The sequence below is a fragment of the Panulirus ornatus genome, chromosome 12 (genome assembly GCF_036320965.1).
Source record: "Panulirus ornatus isolate Po-2019 chromosome 12, ASM3632096v1, whole genome shotgun sequence".
NCBI lineage: Eukaryota > Metazoa > Arthropoda > Malacostraca > Decapoda > Palinuridae > Panulirus > Panulirus ornatus.
In genome coordinates, this window is record NC_092235.1 from 28,801,123 (window position 1) to 28,826,033 (window position 24,911).

A 24,911-nucleotide genomic window follows, 5' to 3' on the forward strand; every position below is an offset into this window, starting at 1 on the left:
ATACATACATATACATATCAACATATACATACACATACACAGATATATACTTATATACACACATGTACATATTCGTACTTGCTTGCCTTCATCCATTCCCAGTCCTACCCCGCCCCACAGGAAACAGCATCACTACCCCTTGCTTCAGCAAGGTAGTGCCAGGAAAGTGAACAATAGAGGCCACATTCGTTCACACTCAGTCTCTACTTGTCATGTGCAATGCACCAAAACCACAGATCCCTATCTTCATCCAGGCCCCACAGACCTCTCCTTGGTTTACCCCAAAGATTTCACATACCCTGGTTCAGTCCATTGACAGCACGTTGACCCTGGTATACCACATCATTCCAGTTCACTTTATTCCTTGCATGCCTCTCACCCTTCTGCATGTACAGGCCCCAATCACTCAAAATCTTATTCACTCCATCCTTTCACATCGAATTTGGTGTCCCATTTCTTGTTCCCTCTGCCTCTGACACATATTCTCTTTGTCAGCCTTTCTTCACTCATTCTCTCCATGTGTCCAGACCATTATAACACATCCTCTTCTTGCACTCTCAACCACCCTTTATTTGTTACCACACGTCTCTCCTAGTCTGTCAGCATTTTCTCTCCATGGATTTAGAGCTGTTAACTTTAAACAGTATTTCTCTTCTTTTTTCCTATTTTAACTTTAAATGCTCTTTTCTTTTTTCTTGTTTCTCTTTACCTTTTCATAGTTTTTCAGTAATTTTACTTAATTCTCACACCTTACACACTTCTTTGAGTAGTTTGTTGTAATTATTAAGGATATATTATTGACAGGATTGATATGATTTTGTGTTAAGAAATGCTAAAAAATTTGTTGAAAAAGGCTTAGCAATGGGGCTGAAGGTGTTCTTCCCCTCCAGACTCCATGACCGGAAGATCTGCGTCCTTGGGATGTGTACATTGCTCCAGCTTGGGCCAGAACGCTTAGGAGTGCTACAGGAATGCCACAAGGAGATTCTGCCAGCAATGCTCTTGCTATTCCAGGGCTTAAAAAGAGCTTACGCAGGTAAATCTGACTAAGGAATGTAGTACACGGGAGACTTTAGTAGAATGGACATATAGTTGATTATGTTGGAAAGATTTTTCTTGATTCGGTCTGCCTTGATTATAGATTTAAGTATGGAAAATATTTTTATTTCCTTAAAGAGGGGCTTTGGATACCCTCTGTAAATGAAAATGGGGAACAATTTGTTGTGTACTGAAAAAGGGTTGGTGTTTGTGAATACTTGCTTTAAGAAAACGTTCTTATATAAGTATACATGGATGAAACAGGTTGGGGGTAGTGGATGTTAATGGATTATGTGCTAATTGACATATGTGCAAAGGAGAGTTTGTTAGATACATACTTGCTGGAAGGGCAGCAGTTGGAGTATCTGATAATTTCTTGGTGAAAACAGTTGTGAAACTTTTAGTGGTTTTAGGAAAAGAGGAAATAGTAGGTGTGTGAAAGAGGTATTGAGAGTGAGCGAGCTTAGGAAAGAGAGCTCTGTTCACAGATGTCTATAGAGATTGATTGAAGAGTGACATAAGAAGTGAGTAAATGAAACAGGAATTGGGAAAGGAGGGAAAGAATTTAGGGAAGCATTTTTATGTGCAGATGAAGTGTGTCATATGGAGGATGGTAGGTGGATAGCATGTAGTATGATAGGGAAATTGAAATTGCTAGTGAAAGAGAAGAGATTAGTGTATTTTGTACATAGAAGCACCAAGGGGGACTGAGCATAGAGTGGCATAGGATGAGATTGAATGAAATATGGGAATGGTAGATGTGTGGAAGGAATTCATTGAAGCCCAATTTTGATTTGTAGGTGAAGTGTTTGGCATATGGCAGAAAAGAGAAGTATGTATGGTATCTGCAGGAAAGGAGTGTGGATGATATATATGGAAGTGCTCAGGAGAGTACAACAGGAGGTCAGGAGAAAGAAAGGTATAGGAACAGAGGACAAATTGAAAGGTGAGATGTTAGCATATCAGTGAACTTCCAACACAAAGAAAATATTTTGGAAGGAAGTAAACAGCATGAGGAAAGCAAGAGAACAAATGGAAGCAGTAATCAAAGGAGCAGATGGGAAAGTTGTAGCTGGCAAAGAAGTGAAAAAGAGATAGTGTGAGTATTTATGACTTGTATATGTTAGGTGATTCCATTAGGTAGCAGGCATGATTTGTTTGGGACAAGGTGGCTTATGGAGTGAGAGTCTTGGCAAATAGTTTAGTAAAAGAATGGAAATCGTGAAAGTGCTACATAAGATAAAGTTTGGCAGAGCAGTAGAAGTGGATGGGATTGCATTTGAATTTTTCTTGATGAGGTGACTTATGGATATTTCATGAAGCTGTTCAGTGTTTGAGTAGCATGAAGTGAGGTGCCTGTAGAATTGCGGAATGCCATTATAGGTGACCTTTCATTAAGGAAGAGGAGACGAAAATGAATGCTTGAATTTCACTGTTGAAAGTCTGTTGAGTACACTCTGTAAGGTGTGTGGGAAACATTACATGCTTATCAATTAGCATGTAATCCAATAATGCCTGCTGACCATGTGTACTACTCTTATGTGAATATTTGTGTATTCCTTCCCTTTCAAACCAAGTATTCCCAATCACCATACTTTTTTCAGCAAACAACTTTGCTAGCTGTTCACCATTTCCACTCATAATACTTAATACTCCCGTGCCCACCAATTATACCCTCAACTGTCACAATTTTCAACTTCACATTCGAATCACCCATCCATGATACCCAGCCTTTTACATCAACACTGCAAAAATGCTCAATCAGCTGCTCCAAAACACTTTCCTCTCATGGACTTTTTTTTTTTCTTATGGCCAAGTGCATAAGCTCTAATAATCATCCATCTTTTGCCATTCTTTTTAATTTTTACCTACCTCAGTGTTGAAATACTTCCTTAAATTCTTTGACACTTTCACAACTCCTGCTTTAAGTATAGTGCTACTCCTTACGCTTTAAGTATAGTGCTACTCCTTACTTAGTTCTTGTCTTCTTACCAACCTCTGACCACTCCTAAGACATTTCCAAACCCTTCATCTCCTTTACCCCTGAGCTTGTTTCACTCAGAGCCGGCACATCCAAGTTTCTTTCCTCAAACATATTGCCTGTATCTCCTCTCTTCTCATATTGGCTACATCCACTCACATTTAGACATCCCAGCCTGAGCCTTTAAGGAGGAGGAGCACTCTCTGCTTGGCTTCATCTTCTCTTCTGTCTTTTAGAAATTGAAGTACAAGGGTGTCCAGGCCCCTGGTCATGTTCCTTTAGTCGCCTTCTATGACTCGCAGGGAATGTAGAGGTAAAATGTTTTCCTTCACTACCTTATGTGTGATATCCTTAGATATTTGATTGTCTATTGTAATTGCAAGATGTTAGTTATATTGTTAATGGACCAAAGATTTTGCAAATAAACATGCATCCAGTGATCATATATGCTAAGTTTCTGATTGATCAGTAAGTTGTATTGTTAATGGATTAAAGATTTTGCAAATAAACTTGCATCCAGTGATCATATATGCTAAATTTCTGATTGATCAGTAAGTTGGTTTCCTTCTTTCCAGTTGATCTTAAATTGAAATGAATGAAGGGGTAATGCTTAACCAGTTCCATTTTTTGTTCATTATGTGAAATTTTTACTTTATTGAGATCAAAATGTTGCCTAAGATTGAACATGCCTAAGTTAATGGGAAAATTTAGATAATCAAGACTAACAAGAAAAAAATCTTTGGATGTGGAATGATTTTTAGTGACATGGTAAGATTTTATTTATTTTTTTTTTCATACATTTTTCAGCATATTTAAAAGAATATGTTATAGTGTCCCTTTGCATAATTGAATTGATTCCAATTTTAACATATCTGCAAGAATCTTACTGTTTCAGGACTTAATACCTATGTGTTGTGCAGGGAGATTTTGCTTTATTAAGTTGGGAATGATGGCATTAACTCGCCTGGTGATTGTTTGTACATTTTTCTTGTTGTTGTTGATAATATCATGTTGTATCTTCTTTCCAGCAAAAGCTAGTGAAGAGGATGATGATGATGATGATGATGACGATGATGATGATGAAGATATTGAACATGGTAAGTTAGCATATTTTGTGTTGATAATGATAGTGCATATATTTTGTGCACCCTTCTTTGCTTCTGTTGGAATTTGTATATTAACTCTACATTTCCATCGCTAAGGATTAATGAATTTTAGTTTGATATTTATGTAAGTGAAGCTAGTGCCACTAAATATTTTGAATAAGAATAAATTAAAAGAAGGAATCTGCATAATCAGGGTCACGTTAAGGGAAGATAGAAGTAAGGAATGGTGGATGTGAGGAAATAGACTCACTTAAGGTAAGGTAGAAATGAGGAAGCATGAATATGTTGAAGTAGCTTCACAATAGGAGAATTAGAAGGAAGTTTATGTAGACATTCATGTTAGGGGAAGTTAGAAATAAGTAAGCATGAACATGTTGAAGTACTTTCTCAGCAGGGGGAAATAGAAATAAGGAAGGAAGGATGGTTATCTTGAAGTAAGTTTGCTTTAGGGGATGGTAGGAGTATGGCTGCATGAATATGTAGAAGTAAGTTCTAATTAGCAAGGAAGTTTCAGAAGTGATAGAGGATGTGGGGATCAGGTGTTTGCTTAGAAGAATGTGCTTGAGAAATACTTGGAGAAATGGATGGATTTGTTTGTGGCATTTATGGGTCTGGGGAAGGCATATGATAGGGTTGATAGAGATGGTTTTTGGAAGGTCTTGAGAATGTACAGTGTGAGAGAAAAACTGCTTGAAGTAGTGAGAAGTTTTCAACAAGGCTTGTGTATGTAAGGAAAAGAGGAGAGTGAGGATTTCCAAGTGAGTGCTGGTCCCTGGCAGGGGTGTATAGTGTCACCATGGTCATTTAATTTGTTTATGATTAGGGTGGTGAGGAAGATAAATGCGAGAGTCGTGGAGAGAGGGGTGAGTATGCAGTCTGTAGGGGATGAGAGGGCCGGGGAAGTGAATCTGTTGCTGTTTGCTGATGAAACTGCACTTGTGGCAAATTTGAATGTGAAATTGCAGAAGTTGGTGACAATTTGGAAGTGTTTGAAAGGAAGAAGTTAAGAGTTAATTGTGAATTGTGGTCCCAACATTAGTATATGGATGCAAAGCATGTGTCATAGCATCAATAAGACTGTGTGGAGGAGGATGGGTGCATTGGAAATGAAATGTTTGAGGACAGAATATGGTGAGTTGGTTTGATCTTGTAAGTAATGAAAGAGTAAGAGAGTTTAGTTGAAAGAACTGAAGAGGATGTGCTGAAATGGTTTGGACATTTAGAGAGAATGAGCGAGGAAAGATTGACAAAGAGGATATATGCATCAAAAGTGGATGGAACAAAGAGAATAGGGAGACCAAATTGGAGATGCAAATATGTAGTGAAAAAGATTTTGAGTGATTGGGGCTAGAACATGCAAGAGGGTCGAAGGTGTGCACAGGATGGATTGAATTTGAATGATGTAATGTACATGGTTCGTCATGCTGTCATTGGACAGAACCAGGGCATGTGAAGACTCCATGGTAAACCATGGAAAGGTGGATTGGGAGCTGTGCTTTTAGTGCATTACACATGTCAGCTAGAGAATGAATGAAAAGCAGATTTGGCCTTTCTTCTTGTTTCCTGGTGCTACCACACCAACATGGGAAACAGCAATCAGGTATGAAAAAATCTAATTAGGGAAGGGGAGAAGTAAAGAAGCATGAATGTGTAAAGGTAACATCCTGGATGAATCAGGGAATATATAGAAAGAGAGGCCTTTGTCTGTTAGGCCAAAAGTGGGTATGTTTGATGGTATAGTAGTACCAACAGCACAGTATGGGTGCGAGGCGATCTGTCTGTCTGTCTATGATGCCTTTCCCATTGGGAACTCCCTTGAAGGGGCATCTTAGATACAAGAGTACAGAAGAGTGTGGATGTGTTTGGAATGAAAATTATTAAGTGCAATATGTGGTGTGAGGAGGGTTAATTGTGTGAGAAATTACAGGGTAAGAAGGTAAGAAGGATATAGTTTGTAGAGCTGAAGAGGGTGTGCAGAAATAGTGGATACATGGAGAGGATGAATGGTGAGAGACTAAGAGGATATACATGTCAGAAGTAGACATGAACAGTAGCTGAAGTAGATTTTGTTTTATTATTTGGTGGGACAATGATTCTGTGTAATATAGATTTTTATCCATCCACAGAAGTGCTGGAGAGTGATGAGGACGAATTAGATGATACGGGCGATGAATATTTGGTTAAACTGGAGGAGAAGGTAAACAAGGTTGCTGCTGCTGCACCATTCACTGTCAATACATACATACAGGTTTGTGTTGATGAGAGAGAGACAACTGCTGGGGATTATTCAGCTTGGCACTAGTATGCTTTCAGTGCAGTTTCTCTGTCTCTCTCTCTCTCTCTCTCTCTCTCTCTCTCTCTCTCTCTCTCTCTCTCTCTCTCTCTCTCTCTCTCTCTCTCTCTCTCTCTCTCTGTCTCTCTCTCTCTCTCTCTCTCTCTCTCTCTCTCTCTCTCTCTCTCTCTCTCTCTCTCTCTCTCTCTCTCTCTCTCTCTCTCTCTCTCTCCTCTTACAGATACCACATGCCTGGGTATTGGGAGGGCTCTTGATGGCTTTCCAGAGCCATTACTTCACTAACTGTCAAGTTTCACTCATTTTGCCCTAGTTGTTGTCTTTTCTTTGCCTCACTCACATGTGGGCTGCTGCTGGCATTCAGTCCATCAATATTCAGCCACTCCATCTCTCACATAACATTTGTTAATGTGTAACTCTTACAGTTTGCAGTTGATAGCTGTAGATTTTCTTAAAATGAGCGCCATGCAGTAGCCCTGGCTTTTGGCAAAATCTTGTCATACGTACCTTAAAGTTAGTAAGTGTTCTCTCTCTCTCAACAATGATATGGTTAGTTAACCTTAATTTTAAGTTCCTAAGTTGGATAAAAAGTGAAGCAGACCATGGATGTAAAATAAAAGCAAAACTTTGAGTAATGCATTGACACGTGAAAATGAACAGCTGAACAAACTAAATCACTTATGTGATGGATACAATATGATACAATTTATACCAAAGCAGCTACAGAAGAAAACAGTGCAGCTTGAATAAGTAGAAGGTAATTCCAAACTTTTTTTTTTTTTTGTTAAAGCAAAAAGCATGGGCATACATGAACAAAACAAAAATAGAAAACAGGTTGGACCCAGTAAAGTAGTTTTTGAATTACAGATGCTCCCTGACATATGTCCGAGTTCTGTTCCTACCAACTGGTCGGATTTCGAAATGGATGTAAGTCGGACATATGTCAGCATGGCATGTAGAATTCACATACCTGCACAGCATTCTTTTATCCTACTCAATTTCTTTCATGATCATCACTTTTTTTTTTTTATTCTGCTTTATGATCCTGTAGTTTCTTTTTACCTTTTATTTAAGATTCTTTAGCTCATGGATTGATTCATCCAAACTTTCAGTGAACTTTTCAGCAGCTCCTTTGTTAGCACTTGCTTCTTTACTTGTGACTCAAACATATGCAACCTATATCTTCTTTTCAATCTATTAAACCATGACTTGCTGTGAAGTCCTCATTGTACTCCTCTCCAGCTCGCTTTTTCAAAGCGACAAAAAGACTTCAATCCTTCATCTGAATTGATAGTAAGCTTAGTGGTACACATTTTTTAATTTGATCTTCCATCTACAGCATCAACAACTCCATTTTGTGGATAGGCCCTTGTCATTTGTTTGTTATTATCGTAGACTTCATACTTGACAAAACTTTCACTGCGTCACGTATTTTTTTCTTTGTTTTAAAAATGTGGAAATCGTTGACTGGGACTACTGTAGATCACGTGCAAACACATGAACTTTTTTCCTCCCTCATATTGGGTGACTACCTTCATTATCAGTTCCAAATCGAGAGGCTTCCTCAGCATTTTGCTAGATCAATCATGTGGTAGGTTTTTCCTCTTGCTCATCATCTTCTTTGGGGCTTAATACACAAATGGTTTAACCCAGTACATATATTCATTAGATTCTCAAGAGAATTACGCACACCTAGTGAATGGTAACTGAAAGTGAGAACTGAGAGATGCTGTGATGTACACGATGCCAGGATCGTTTGACATTCGCAATCGCACACATGCAGCTGTTAGCAGTGGTGGATGTACAACCAAATTTAATTTTTAGATGTACATATATTTTACAATTTATTTTTTTTTTTTTCTTGATTGTATGTACAGATGGTCATAAGTCCTGATGGTCGTAAGTTGGGGAGCATCTGTACTTTCCTTCTGCCAAATGCTAATGAACTAGTTCATTATTATCATTATAAAAAAGAAGGTAGACATCGATATCCTACTTGAATTATTATAATGACCAGGCTCTTACAGAGATGAATATATCAAAAAGGGACATGATTGAAGTTACTAATAGAGTTAAAGAGAATTCGGTCGTGGTGCCTGACAAAATTTTAGCTATATTTCACAAAACTGCCAATAATAAAACCTCTGATTATGCTAAGGCAGGGCTTTGACCAGTCTTGTTTAGGAGATAAACACAAAATGGTATACATAACACCAATACTTGAATGTGGTTCCAAGCTAATTCCTGAACAGTATAGACCAGTTAGTGTGACATTACATGTAATCAAAAAGCATTAGTAATAAAGGAGACCTTATTTTAGCATCTTAATATAAACAAACTAAAGAGAATGATGGGCAATATGTATTTGGATTTTTACCTGGTAAAAGTGGCGAAGAGAATGGACACAGTTTTCATGATTTTACAAAAGCATTTGACACTTGGCAAAATGACTTTTGGAGGGCTTTTAGAAAAAGTGGAAATACAAAACATCAAAGAAGACGAGGAATATGGTTTCGAGTTTTTGATCAACAGAAAGTTTTGGGTGGTAGGAAATGGAATCCTGTCAGGGAGAGTAAGAGCCATGTATGGAGTGACACCAGAAATGATGAAAAGAAGACTAAACTCATAGCTAATGTCAATTCTAGATGAAACTGGAATTATAACAATCGCTTCAGACGGAAACAGGCATATCTAGATAAACAAGCAAGACCTCCTTGATGTAATAGTTAGCTTTGCTGACCATGACATATGCATGGACTGCCTTGGGTCAAGCCTTCATGGGTTCAGATGCTAGATGTGGAATTCGGTCTACAGTCTCCCTAGTTGTTCATCCTTCCATTAAGAGAAGATGAATACTTGGCTTAGGTTATGGCACATCTCTTTTCTTATATACTTGTTCACTGCACCCCTGCATTAGCTTAGTGCCAGGAGTAGATGAAGAAAATGGAGAAAATGCAAAATTTAGTGTCTCTATTTAGGAGAGTGTGTATGAAAGGAGAAAGTTGACAGTGAATTTCAATAAGAGCAAGGGTATTAAGTATAGCCATGCAAAGATGGGTTAGTTAGGGTGAGCTTGAATGGAGAAAACTTGAGGAAGGGAAGTGTTTCAGACACCTGGGAGTGGACATGGCAATGAATGGAATCATGGAAGGTGAGGCCAGTCACAGGGTTGATAAGGAGGCAAAGGTTCTGGGAACTATAAGGAATGTGTAGAAAAAAGCGGTTGCAAATCTGGGAGGGTGAAGATAGGCATGATTGAATGTAAAGTAGTCCCCATGTATGGTAGAGGGTGAACATGTTGGAAATTAAATGTCTGAGGACAATATGAGGTATAAGGAAGGTTGATTGAGTTGGTAATGATAGGGTTAGAGAGAGAGAGGTTAATAAGAAGGGTACGGTTGAGATAGCTGAAGGTGTGTGAAATAGTCTGGACAGAGAGAGAGTGAGCAGGGAGAGGTTGACAAAGAGGATATGTGCTTCAGAAGTGGAGGAGACAAGGAGAATTGGAAAATCAAAATGGAGATGGAAGGATGGGTAAATAAGATTTTGAAACCTCAGGGCCTGAACATTCAAGAAGTTACATGCCTTATGGACCCTGAGTCCTCAAACTTAGGTATTATGTAGTTCTAGGTCTGTACAGTAGTACCCCCACCCATATGTTCAAAGCACCTTCCACAAAGCATCTATAAGAACCCCAACATACATTTTCTCCAGATCTGTAAATGCCACATGTTTGTATTAATCCATTTATGTGATCATAACCAAGGGGGTTTATGCAAAGGCTGATATGTATTGCATAGAAAGGGACACTGAGTTGGTGTGCATGCACATTAGAAAATTGAATCCAGACCTTGAACACAGTTACATCTGTCATGACTTAACAGTTGTATTGTAACAATTACAGGATGATGATGACGATGATGATGATGATGAGGGATTAGAGGAAGAGATGGATGAGACAGCACTAGAATCATTTACAACTCCATTAGACAAGGATGACTGTGAAGTAGATGAATACTGGGTCTTCAAGGAGGTTATGCAAAGTAAGTTGATATTATGTTATGTAGTATGTTATTATGAGTTTTTTTGTACCTATGTATCTTGAAGGTCAGTAAGTTATTCTTCATTTTTGCAAAAGGTTTTTTTGTGTTGTGAAGCTGCTAAACATTGTTACATATTTTGTGGAGCAAGTATGCAGTATGTTGTGGATGAGAGGGCTTGGGAAGTGAGCCAATTGTTGTTCTCTGACGATACAGTGCTGGTGGCTGATTCGGGTGAGAAACTGCAGAAGTTGGTGACTGAGTTTGGTAAAGTGTATAAAAGAAAAAAGTTCAGAGTAAATGTGAATAAGAGCAAGGTTATTAGGTTGAGTAGGGTTGAGGGACAAGTTGATTGGGAGGTAAGTTTGAATGGAGAAACAGTGGAGGAAGTGAAGTGCTTTAGATATCTGGGAGTGAACTTAGCAGCGGATGGAACCGTGGAAGCGGAAGTGAGTCACAGGGTGGGGAAGGAGGCAAAGGTTCTAGGAGTGTGGAAGAATGTGTGGAAGGTGAGGTTATCTTAGAGAGCAAAATTGGGTATGTTTGAAGGAATAGTGGTTCCAACAATGTGATATGGTTGCGAGGCATGGGCTTTGGATAGGGTTGTGCAGAGGAGGGTGGATGTGTTGGAAATGAAATGTTTGAAGACAGTATGTGGTGTGAGGTTGTTTGATAGAGTAAGTGAAGTGGATCATAGGGTGGGGGAGGGGGCGAAAATTCTGGGAGCCTTGAAGAATGTGTGGAAGTCGAGAACATTATCTCGGAAAGCAAAAATGGGTATGTTTGAAGAAATAGTGGTTCCAACAATGTTGTATGGTTGCGAGGTGTGGACTATGGATAGAGTTGTGCGCAGGAGGATGGATGTGCTGGAAATGAGATGTTTGAGGACAATGTGTGGTGTGAGGTGGTTTGATCGAGTAAGTGAAGTGGATCATAGGGTGGGGGAGGGGGCGAAAATTCTGGGAGCCTTGAAGAATGTGTGGAAGTCGAGAACATTATCTCGGAAAGCAAAAATGGGTATGTTTGAAGAAATAGTGGTTCCAACAATGTTGTATGGTTGCGAGGTGTGGACTATGGATAGAGTTGTGCGCAGGAGGATGGATGTGCTGGAAATGAGATGTTTGAGGACAATGTGTGGTGTGAGGTGGTTTGATCGAGTAAGTGAAGTGGATCATAGGGTGGGGGAGGGGGCGAAAATTCTGGGAGCCTTGAAGAATGTGTGGAAGTCGAGAACATTATCTCGGAAAGCAAAAATGGGTATGTTTGAAGAAATAGTGGTTCCAACAATGTTGTATGGTTGCGAGGTGTGGACTATGGATAGAGTTGTGCGCAGGAGGATGGATGTGCTGGAAATGAGATGTTTGAGGACAATGTGTGGTGTGAGGTGGTTTGATCGAGTAAGTGAAGTGGATCATAGGGTGGGGGAGGGGGCGAAAATTCTGGGAGCCTTGAAGAATGTGTGGAAGTCGAGAACATTATCTCGGAAAGCAAAAATGGGTATGTTTGAAGAAATAGTGGTTCCAACAATGTTGTATGGTTGCGAGGTGTGGACTATGGATAGAGTTGTGCGCAGGAGGATGGATGTGCTGGAAATGAGATGTTTGAGGACAATGTGTGGTGTGAGGTGGTTTGATCGAGTAAGTGAAGTGGATCATAGGGTGGGGGAGGGGGCGAAAATTCTGGGAGCCTTGAAGAATGTGTGGAAGTCGAGAACATTATCTCGGAAAGCAAAAATGGGTATGTTTGAAGAAATAGTGGTTCCAACAATGTTGTATGGTTGCGAGGTGTGGACTATGGATAGAGTTGTGCGCAGGAGGATGGATGTGCTGGAAATGAGATGTTTGAGGACAATGTGTGGTGTGAGGTGGTTTGATCGAGTAAGTGAAGTGGATCATAGGGTGGGGGAGGGGGCGAAAATCCTGGAAGCCTTGAAGAATGTGTGGAAGTCGAGAACATTATCTCGGAAAGCAAAAATGGGTATGTTTGAAGAAATAGTGGTTCCAACAATGTTGTATGGTTGCGAGGTGTGGACTATGGATAGAGTTGTGCGCAGGAGGATGGATGTGCTGGAAATGAGATGTTTGAGGACAATGTGTGGTGTGAGGTGGTTTGATCGAGTAAGTGAAGTGGATCATAGGGTGGGGGAGGGGGCGAAAATTCTGGGAGCCTTGAAGAATGTGTGGAAGTCGAGAACATTATCTCGGAAAGCAAAAATGGGTATGTTTGAAGAAATAGTGGTTCCAACAATGTTGTATGGTTGCGAGGTGTGGACTATGGATAGAGTTGTGCGCAGGAGGATGGATGTGCTGGAAATGAGATGTTTGAGGACAATGTGTGGTGTGAGGGGGCGAAAATTTTGGGAGCCTTGAAAAATGTGTGGAAGTCGAGAACATTATCCCGGAAAGCAAAAATGGGTATGTTTGAAGAAATAGTGGTTCCAACAATGTTGTATGGTTGCGAGGTGTGGACTATGGATAGAGTTGTGCGCAGGAGGATGGATGTGCTGGAAATGAGATGTTTGAGGACAATGTGTGGTGTGAGGTGGTTTGATCGAGTAAGTAACGTAAGGGTAAGAGAGATGTGTGGAAATAGAAAGAGCGTGGTTGAGAGAGCAGAAGAGGGTGTTTGAAATGGTTTGGTCACATGGAGAGGATGAGTGAGGAAAGATTGACCAAGAGGATATATGTGTCGGAGGTGGAGGGAACAAGGAGAAGAGGGAGACCAAATTGGAGGTGGAAAGATGGAGTGAAAAAGATTTTGTGTGATCGGGGCCTGAACATGCAGGAGGGTGAAAGGAGGGCAAGAAATAGAGTGAATTGGAGCGATGTGGTATACTGGAGTTGACGTGCTGTCAGTGGATTGAATCAAGGCATGTGTATGTGGGTGGGTTGGGCCGTTCTTTCGTCTGTTTCCTTGCGCTACCTCGCTAATGCGGGAGACCGACAAAGCAAAATAATATGATAATAATAATGTTGAAATGGATTGGTATGTATATGTGTGTGTGTGGGCGTCTATGTATATACATGTGTATGTGGGTGGGTTTAGCCGTTCTTGCTTCTGTTTCCTTGCGCTACCTCGCTAATGCGGGAGACAGCCACTAAGTATAATAAATAGAGTAAAAACATATATATTCGCATACATGTACATATGTATATATATATATATATATATATATATATATATATATATATATATATATATATATATATTCATACTTGCTCACCTTCGTCTATTCCTGATGCCATCCCACCCCACAGGAAATAGCACAAACACACGAAGGATAAGAAAAAAGAAAACCTATACATTCTCTTCTCTTCCTCCATACCTGATTGCCGCCCCATGTCAGCAGGGTTGCATCAGGGAACAGAAAAAGAAAAGCCACAGAATGGAGTGAAAAAGATTTTGAACTATCAGGGCCTGAGCATTTAGGAGGGTGAAAGGCATGTATGTAATATAGTGAATTGGAATGATGTGGTGTACTAGGGTTCATCATTGTGTCAGTGGACTGAACCAGGGCATGTGAAGCATCCAGAGGAACCCATGGAAAGGTCTGTGAGGCTTGGTTGTGGATGGGGAGCTGTGGTTTCAGTGCATTACACATGACATCTAGAAAATGGATGTGAGTGGATGTGGCTTTTCTTTGTTCTTGGTGCAACCTCACTGATGCAGAAAATTGTGATCATATATGGAAAAGTTTTCTTTATATCTTCGATGCATGTTCCCTTTGGGAACTCCTTTAAGGGGATGGCTGCTGCATAAGTCTCCATAACTGGTGAACTCCAGTGCTCCTTCTTAGCCTATGGTGCCTCACACTTAACAAGTGTCTGGCAAAGGGCAACTTTAGCCTAATGTTTTCAGAGGCTCCTTCTTATGCTTTCACTAACTACTTTCACCTAATGTTCCTGCCTATTGTCCCAACCTTCTATTTCTATATCATATTCCTACCTATTACATCTAACTAATGTTCCTTTCAGATGTTCCTACTTACTACTTTTACCTATTGCTCTTACTATTTTGTTAAAAGACAAAACAAGCACAAAGCACTGCAGGAAAATCAAGAGTTATGAAGAATGCGTTGTTTGAGTTAATTGTTTTCAATTGTTCTGTGTTACAGTTAGAAATTGTATGTCTTTGGACAGAACAGAAGGATATAGTGAAAGAGATTTTGAATGATTAGGGCATGAACATCCAGGAGGGTGAAAGATGTGCAAGAAATAGAGTGAACTGGAAGAGTGTGGTATATAAGGGACAGTGTGATGTCAGTGGACTGAACCAGGTAAGTGAAGCATCTGAGGTAAACCATGGAAATGTCTGTATGGCCTGTTTGTGGATAAGGAGCTGTGTTTTCAATGTATTACACATGAATACTAGAGAATGTATGTGGGTGGATGAGTCCTTCATCTGTTGCTGGCTCGACCTTGCTAATGTGGGAAATGGCAATCACATGTGCAAATATCTGTCTGTTTATCTATTTGTCTGCATATCAATCTCTGTCTGTCTATCTCTATCTCTGATGCCCATTTCCTTATTGAATCTCCCATCAAGGGGTGGCCATGGCAAAAGAATCTCCTTATCCCAGTCCTTTCATACCTCCCTTGCGTACAACATTCCTCACTCTCTTCCCCCATTTCTCTCCCTCCAGTACTCTTCCCTCATGTCACAAGTGGTCTTCCTTTCACACCAACCCTCATAATCTTATTAAAGTTTTGTAATGCTAATGCCATACTTTTTCCATCCAGATTTGGAGGCAAATGCTCCAGCATGGTATCGGGCACTTACAAGTAACCTGAGTTCAGACCAGATGAAGATTATGCAGGAGGTGGCCACACTGGCAGATCAGAGGCATGCTGCAGCTCAGAGCAAGAAGATTCAGCAGAGTGGAGGCAAGTCTAGTTTAGTTCTTCATGCTTAAAGTTATCAATAGTGGTTAGTATATTAGGAATATATCTTTTGAATAAAAATTGTCATAAATGATTACAAAGAGCAGTAGTACATAAATGTTAGTTGTGGAAGCTGTGAGGGCAATGGATGATACTATTTTCTCCTCACTGTCTTGTGTATATTTTTCTCCTTTCTTTTCATATTTGCTTGCCATTTCATGTGTTAGCAAGGTTTCACTAGGAATAGATGAAGAAAAGGCCTCATCCACTCACACCTATTGTCTTGCTGTTGTGTAATACATCGAAACCATGGCCCCCATCCACAACCAAGCCCCACAGACTTTTCTGTGGTTGCCCCCAGCTGCTTCATATGCCCTAGTTCACTCCACTGACAGCTTGTCACCTCGTGTATCACATCGCTCCATCGTACTGTATCTCGAGGACGCCATTCACCCCTTCCATGTTCAGGCCACAAGCTCTCAAAATCTTAATCACTTGTCCTCCAGTACAATCTCCTCGCCCTCCACACATTCTTCAATGCTCCCAGAACCTTTGCCCCTTCCCCCACCCTGTGACTCACATCCGCTTCCATGGTTCCATCCACTGCTAAATCCACTCCCAGATATGTAAAACACTTCTTCCTCCAGTTTTCTCCAATCAAACTTACCTCCCAATTAAGTTTTCCCTCAACCTGACTGTACCTAATAACCTTGCTCGTATTCACATTTACTCTTAGCTTTCTTCTTTCACACACTTTACCAAACTCAATCACCAGCTTCTGCAGTTTCTCACCTGAATCAGCCACCAGCGCTGTATCATCAGCGAACAACAACTGACTCACCTCCCAAGCCCTTTCATCCACAACAGAATGCATACTTGCCCCTCTCTCCAAAACTTGCTTTTATCTCCCTAAAAACCCCATTCATGTACAAATTAAACAACCATAACGCACCCCTGCTGCAAACCGACATTCACTGGGAGCCAATTACTTTCCTCTCTTCCTACTTGTACACATGCCTTACATCCTTGATAAAATCTTTTCACTGCTTCTAGCAACTTACCTCCCACACCATATACTCTTAATACCTTCCTCAGAGCATCTCTGTCAACTCTTACCATATGCCTTCTCCAGATCCATAAATGCTGCATACAATTCCATCTGTTTTTCTAAGTATTTCTCATACATTCTTCAAAGCAAACGCCTGATCCACACATTCTCTACCACTTCTGAAACCACACTGATCTTCCCCAATCTGATGCTCTGTACATGCCTTTATCCTCTCAATCAGTATCCTCCCATATAATTTCCCAGGAATACTCAACAAACTTATACCTCTGTAATTTGAACGCTCACCTTTATTCCCTTTGCCTTTGAACAGTGGGACTATGCATACATTCCACCAATCCTCAGGCACTTCACCATGAACCATACATACATTGAATATCCTTACCAACCAGCCAACAACACTGGAATACCAGCCAAACCCGCCGCCTTGCCGGCTTTCATCTTCCTCAAAGCTTTCACTACCTCTTCTCTGTTTACCATACCATTCTCCCTGACCCCTCACACTTTGCACATAACCTCGACCAAAACACCCTATATCTGCCACTCTATCATCAAACATATTCAACAAACCTTCAAAATACTCACTCCATCTCCTCACTTCACCACTGCTTGTTATTACCTGCCCATTAGCCCCCTTCACTGATGGTCCCATTTCTTCTCTTGTCATACGCACTTTATTTACCTCCTTCCAAATCATCTTTTTATTCCCCCTAAAAGTTAATGATACTCTCTCACCCCAACTCTCATTTGCCCTCTTTTTCACCTCTTGCACCTTTCTCTTGACCTCCTCTCTCTTTCTTTTATACATATCCCAGTCATTCACAATAGTTCCCTGCAAAAATTGTCCAAATGCCTCTCTCTTCTCTTTCACTAAAAATCTATCTTCTTCATCCCACCATCACTACCCTACCTAATCTGCCCGCCTCCCAATTTTCTCGCACCACAGGCATCTTTTGCACTAGCCATCACTGCTTCCCTAAATACATCCCATTCCTCCTCCACTCCCCTTATGTCATTTGTTCTCACCTTTTCCCATTCTGCACTCAATCTCTCCTGATACTTCTTCATACAAGTTTCCTTTCCAAGCTCACTTACTCTCACCACTCTCATCGACCCAACATTCTCTCTTCTTTTCTGAAAACCTCTACAAATCTTCACCTTTACCTCCACAAGATAATGATCAGACATCCCTCTAGTTTTCCCCCCTCAGCACATTAACATCTAAAAGTCTCTCACGCACCTATCAATTAACACGTAATCCAATAACACGCTCTGGCCATCTTTGCTACTTACATATGTATTGTGTGAGGAAGTACCAGGAGAGACTGAGTACAGAATGGAAAAAGGTGAGAACAATGGAAGTAAGGGGAGTGGGGGAGGAATGGGATGTATTTAGGGAATCAGTGATGGATTGCGCAAAAGATGCTTGTGGCATGAGAAGAGTGGGAGGTGGGTTGATTAGAAAGGGTAGTGAGTGGTGGGATGAAGAAGTAAGAGTATTAGTGAAAGAGAAGAGAGAGGCATTTGGACGATTTTTGCAGGGAAAAAATGAAATTGAGTGGGAGACGTATAAAAGAAAGAGACAGGAGGTCAAGAGAAAGGTGCAAGAGGTGAAAAAAAGGGCAAATGAGAGTTGGGGTGAGAGAGTATCATTAAATTTTAGGGAGAATAAAAAGATGTTCTGGAAGGAGGTAAATAAAGTGCGTAAGACAAGGGAGCAAATGGGGAGGTGATAACAAGTAGTGGTGATGTGAGAAGGAGATGGAGTGAGTATTTTGAAGGTTTGTTGAATGTGTTTGATGATAGAGTGGCAGATATAGGGTGTTTTGGTCGAGGTGGTGTGCAAAGTGCGAGGGTTAGGGAAAATGAGTTGGTAAACGGAGAAGAGGTAGAAAAAGCTTTGCGGAAGATGAAAGCCGGCAAGGCAGCAGGTTTGGATGGTATTGCAGTGGAATTTATTTAAAAAAGGGGGTGACTGTATTGTTGACTGGTTGGTAAGGTTATTTAATGTATGTATGACTCATGGTGAGGTGCCTGAGGATTGGCGGAATGCGTGCATAGTGCCATTGTACAAAGGCAAAGGGGATAAGAGTGAGTGCTCAAATTACAGAGGTATAAGTTTGTTGAGTATTCCTGGCAAATTATATGGGAGGGTATTGATTGAGAGGGTGAAGGCATGTACAGAGCTTCAGATTGGGGAAGAGCAGTGTGGTTTCAGAAGTGGTAGAGGATGTGTGGATCAGGTGTTTGCTTTGAAGAATGTATGTGAGAAATACTTAGAAAAGCAAATGGATTTGTATGTAGCATTTATGGATCTGGAGAAGGCATATGATAGAGTTGATAGAGATGCTCTGTGGAAGGTATTAAGAATATATGGTGTGGGAGGCAAGTTGTTAGAAGCAGTGAAAAGTTTTTATCGAGGATGTAAGGCATGTGTACGTGTAGGAAGAGAGGAAAGTGATTGGTTCTCAGTGAATGTAGGTTTGCGGCAGGGGTGTGTGATGTCTCCATGGTTGTTTAATTTATTTATGGATGGGGTTGTTAGGGAGGTGAATGCAAGAGTTTTGGAAAGAGGGGCAAGTATGAAGTCTGTTGTGGATGAGAGAGCTTGGGAAGTGAGTCAGTTGTTGTTCGCTGATGATACAGCGCTGGTGGCTGATTCATGTGAGAAACTGCAGAAGCTGGTGACAGAGTTTGGTAAAGTGTGTGAAAGAAGAAAGTTAAGAGTAAATGTGAATAAGAGCAAGGTTATTAGGTACAGTAGGGTTGAGGGTCAGTTCAATTGGGAGGTGAGTTTGAATGGAGAAAAACTGGAGGAAGTGAAGTGTTTTAGATATCTGGGAGTGGATCTGGCAGCGGATGGAACCATGGAAGTGGAAGTGGATCATAGGGTGGGGGAGGGGGCGAAAATTCTGGGAGCCTTGAAGAATGTGTGGAAGTCGAGAACATTATCTCGGAAAGCAAAAATGGGTATGTTTGAAGAAATAGTGGTTCCAACAATGTTGTATGGTTGCGAGGTGTGGACTATGGATAGAGTTGTGCGCAGGAGGATGGATGTGCTGGAAATGAGATGTTTGAGGACAATGTGTGGTGTGAGGTGGTTTGATCGAGTAAGTGGAAGTGGATCATAGGGTGGGGGAGGGGGCGAAAATTCTGGGAGCCTTGAAGAATGTGTGGAAGTCGAGAACATTATCTCGGAAAGCAAAAATGGGTATGTTTGAAGAAATAGTGGTTCCAACAATGTTGTATGGTTGCGAGGTGTGGACTATGGATAGAGTTGTGCGCAGGAGGATGGATGTGCTGGAAATGAGATGTTTGAGGACAATGTGTGGTGTGAGGTGGTTTGATCGAGTAAGTAACGTAAGGGTAAGAGAGATGTGTGGAAATAGAAAGAGCGTGGTTGAGAGAGCAGAAGAGGGTGTTTTGAAATGGTTTGGTCACATGGAGAGAATGAGTGAGGAAAGATTGACCAAGAGGATATATGTGTCGGAGGTGGAGGGAACGAGGAGAAGAGGGAGACCAAATTGGAGGTGGAAAGATGGAGTGAAAAAGATTTTGTGTGATCGGGGCCTGAACATGCAGGAGGGTGAAAGGAGGGCAAAGGATAGAGTGAATTGGAGCGATGTGGTATACTGGAGTTGACGTGCTGTCAGTGGATTGAATCAAGGCATGTGTATGGGGGTGGGTTGGGCCATTTCTTTCGTCTGTTTCCTTGCGCTACCTCGCAAACGCGGGAGACAGCGGCAAAAAAAAAAAAATATTATTTTGCTTTGTCGCTGTCTCCTGCATTTGCGAGGTAGTGCAAGGAAGCAGACGAAAGAAATGGCCCAACCCACCCCCATACACATGTATATACATACACGTCCACACACGCAAATATACATACCTATACATCTCAATGTACACATATATATATACACACAAACATTTACATATATACATATGTACATAATTCTTACTGTCTGCCTTTATTTATTCCCATCGCCACCTCGCCACACATGTATTTATATGTATTTATTTTGCTTTGCTTTGTAGCTGTCTCCCGTGTTTGTGAGGTAGCGCAAGGAAACAGATGAAAGAAATGGCCCAACCCACCCCCATACACATGTATATACATACACGTCCACACACGCAAATATACATACCTATACATCTCAATGTACACATATATATACACACACAGACATATACATATATACACATGTACATAATTCATACTGTCTGCCTTTATTTATTTCCATCGCCACCTCGCCACACATGGAATAACATCCCCCTCCCCCCTCATTTGTGCGAGGTAGCACTAGGAAAAGACAACAAAGGCCCCATTCGTTCACACTTAGTCTCTAGCTGTCATGTAATAATGCCCGAAACCACAGCTCCCTTTCCACATCCAGGCCCCACACAACTTTCCATGGTTTACCCCAGACGCTTCACATGCCCTGATTCAATCCATTGACAGCACGTCGACCCCGGTATACCACATCAATCCAATTCACTCTATTCCTTGCCCTCCTTTCACCCTCCTGCATGTTCAGGCCCCGATCACTCAAAATCTTTTTCACTCCATCTTTCCACCTCCAGTTTGGTCTCCCACTTCTCCTCGTTCCCTCCACCTCCGACACATATATCCTCTTGGTCAATCTTTCCTCACTCATTCTCTCCATGTGCCCAAACCATTTCAAAACACCCTCTTCTGCTCTCTCAACCACGCTCTTTTTATTTCCACACATCTCTCTTACCCTTACATTACTTACTCGATCAAACCACCTCACACCACATATTGTCCTCAAACATCTCATTTCCAGCACATCCACCCTCCTCTGCACAACTCTATCTATAGCCCATGCTTTGCAGCCATACAACATTGTTGGAACCACTATTCCTTCAAACATAGCCATTTTTGCTTTCCGAGATAATGTTCTCGACTTCCACACATTCTTCAAGGCTCCCAGGATTTTCGCCCCCTCCCCCACCCTATGATTCACTTCCGCTTCCATGGTTCCATCCGCTGCCAGATCCACTCCCAGATATTTAAAACACTACTTCCTCCAGTTTTTCTCCATTCAAACTTACCTCCCAATTGACTTGACCCTCAACCCTATTGTACCTAATAACCTTGCTCTTATTCACATTTACTCTTAACTTTCTTCTTTCACACACTTTACCAAACTCAGTCACCAACTTCTGCAGTTTCTCACATGAATCAGCCACCAGCGCTATATCATCAGCGAACAACAACTGACTCACTTCCCAAGCTCTCTCATCCCCAACAGACTGCATACTTGCCCCTCTTTCCAAAACTCTTGCATTCACCTCCCTAACAACCCCATCCATAAACAAATTAAACAACCATGGAGACATCACACACCCCTGCCACAAACCTACATTCACTGAGAACCAATCACTTTTCTCTCTTCCTACACGAACACATGCCTTACATCCTCGATAAAAACTTTTCACTGCTTCTAACAACATGCCTCTCACACCATATATTCTAAGTACTTTCCACAGAGCATCTCTATCAACTCTATCATATGCCCTCTCCAGATCCATAAATGCTACATACAAATCCATTTGCTTTTCTAAGTATTTCACATACATTCTTCGAAGCAAACACCTGATCCACACATCCTCTACCACTTCTGAAACCACACTGCTCTTCCCCAATCTGATGCTCTGTACATGCCTTCACCCTCTCAATCAATACCCTCCCATATAATTTCCCAGGAATACTCAACAAACTTATACCTCTGTAATTTGAGCGCTCACTCTTATCCCTTTTGCCTTTGTACAATGGCACTATGCAAGCATTCCGCCAATCCTCAGGCACCTCACCATGAGTCATACATACATTAAATAACCTTACCAACCAGTCAACAATACAGTCACCCCCTTTTTTAATAAATTCCACTGCAATACCATCCAACCCCGCTGCCTTGCCGGCTTTCATCTTCCGCAAAGCTTTTACTACCTCTTCTCTGTTTACCAAATCATTTTCCCTAACCCTCTCACTTTGCACACCACCTCGACCAAAACACCCTATATCTGCCACTCTATCATCAAACACATTCAACAAACCTTCAAAATACTCACTCCATCTCCTTCTCACATCACCACTACTTGTTATCACCTCCCCATTAGCCCCCTTCACTGAAGTTCCCATTTGCTCCCTTGTCTTACACACTTTATTTACCTCCTTCCAGTACATCTTTTTATGTATTTATTTATTTATTTATTTATTTATTTTTTTTTTTTTTAAACTATTCGCCATTTCCCGTGTTAGCGAGGTAGCGTTAAGAACAGAGGAATGGGCCTTTGATGGAATATCCTTACCTGGCCCCCTTCTCTGTTCCTTTTGGAAAATTAAAAAAAAATAATGAGAAGGGAGGATTTCCAGCCCCCCGCTCCCTCCCCTTTTAGTCGCCTTCTACGACACGCAGGGAATACGTGGGAAGTATTCTTTCTCCCCTATCCCCAGGGATATTATCAGTATTATCAGTATTTTCTTTTTACCAACATAACAAATTGATTTGGTTTCATGTGGTATATGTATTAACAATACCTTCTTTTTATTTATAAAAAACTTAATAAGTAGAATCATTACTGTTACTCAAGGATGCCATTCTTTAGCTCATAGTAGTGTAAGAATTGACAGTCTTAGAAATGCATACCCGTAGGTGCCATGTTATAACAACCCCTTTTTATGATTTTTTTTCAATTAACAGACATTCCTCAATAATTCATTTTACCCCATATGAAAGGTCTCTCTGTATATTGTCAAAATCCGAACTGCCTTCAACTATGGTGGCTCTCAGCCCCTTAACACATTTGTCCAGGCTTATGTCTTGAGATGACTTTTGGTCGATACATTAGGTTATGTATACGCCGCTACCTCCAGGTAAAAGTTGAGAGTGACATCTCTAAACACCAAACCCAAATTTATACTTAACACATTTCAGTGAATAGATATATAGGTCAGGATCACTAATACACATGAAACAATCAACAAAACAACATATTACAAATAATAAGATACAAGCTATGATCTGAACACAAAATGGACGCAATGATGAACGAGCCACCGAAACAATTATTCTAATTGAATATGAAATTTACATCTATTCATAAATACTGCACTCTTTCCTTCTATAAAAATGCTTATACCCTTATCCTTTATTATAACATTTAATCAAGGACAGATGTCATTGATACATACAAATACAACATGATTATATAGAGAAACCAGTGTGCACATCTAGTCACCTAGCAAGCAACAAGGAGAGAGAGCAAATCTGCATTTCGGCAATTTAGCTCCAGCTCCCAAAATTATTCTATTAACATAACAAGCACTTCTTTATACAGAAAAGTAATAACTAATTTTTATAGTACTTTAGTAATGATTTATGTAACAAAAAGAATATCCAGGTTTTAGTCTGATATAGTGCAGGATTTTAGTGTATATAACATCATCTCTCTTTTTATTGATTTAATATCAGTCAGGATTGTTACCTAAATTACTAAAGCAAAATTGTTTTTCAGGTTACAACTTCCAGCAGACAGCAGTTCCTACCAGTTTCAACTTCGGTGGATCTTTTGGTTCTTAATCCCAGTGTAGGGCACAGCTAGATATCCCCCCTCCTCCCCTTAGAATATTTGTTGTAGGCATGATTGAATGACCTAATATTTGGGCAGTACTTCATGGTTTATCTTTTAATTAATGCAAAATCTCACCTCACTACCTGGAGGCTTCTAAGCAAGTGTGGGTGTCAAGAGAGTATGATACATTTTTTTGTTACTTTTGTATAAAGCTCTTCTAGATGTGCACGATACATAATGTCCTTCTTTAGACATCAACTCGTCATTAACCCTGTCTGTTTTTTGTTAAGCACCTCTCGTCAAGATTACCAACCATAAACCACATAAATATATGCCCCTTCCTTTTCGTGGTGTGTGAGTGTGTTTATGATGTGGTGTGTATGTGTTTGTGTGTGTGTGTGTGTATATATATATATATATATATATATATATATATATATATATATATATATATATATATATATATATATATATATATATAGTAATAATTTATTATTACCCCAGCCTAAGGCTGCACTAATCCAATAGTAGGGAAATCTAGACTCCTTTGAATTGATAAATCCTTTGACAAGACTGTAGTCTCAGTCACACAGTATCACCAAAGGTGACTTTTAACTTGCTTTGTAATCCCGCGCATGTGGAGCCTGAGAACTCCAATATATTGGTTTACAAGGAGGATGTATATGTCAGTCATGGAGGGAACATGGAGACCAAATTGGAGATGGAAGGATGGGGTGAAAAAGACTTGGATCAATTAGGGCTTGAACATGCAGGAGGGTGAAAGGTGTGTGAGGACTAGAGTGAATGGGAATGATGTTTTATTCAGGAGACGATGTGCTGTCAGTGGAGCGAACCATTCAGGGAAAGGTCTGTGGGGCCTGGTTGTGGATATGAAGCTGTGTTTTCAGAACATT

The 24,911-nt window shown here is 40.6% G+C and overlaps 1 protein-coding gene across 2 annotated transcripts in view; it reads left to right on the forward strand.

Annotated features, from left to right (window-relative positions):
- The window catches only part of msk (importin-7 msk), a 106,767-nt gene extending 82,307 nt beyond the window's left edge, over positions 1-24,460 (forward strand). Inside the window, exons 17-22 of one of the 2 annotated variants that reach the window (XM_071667732.1) lie at positions 891-1,036; positions 4,048-4,116; positions 6,252-6,373; positions 10,320-10,458; positions 15,195-15,338; positions 23,941-24,460. In XM_071667732.1, the coding sequence (XP_071523833.1) occupies positions 891-1,036; positions 4,048-4,116; positions 6,252-6,373; positions 10,320-10,458; positions 15,195-15,338; positions 23,941-24,005 (685 nt within the window). In that variant the 3' untranslated portion in view covers positions 24,006-24,460. The remainder of the gene's footprint in view (positions 1-890; positions 1,037-4,047; positions 4,117-6,251; positions 6,374-10,319; positions 10,459-15,194; positions 15,339-23,940) is intronic. The other variant, XM_071667733.1, reaches the window with a different exon arrangement.
- The last annotated feature ends 451 nt before the right edge of the window (positions 24,461-24,911 follow it).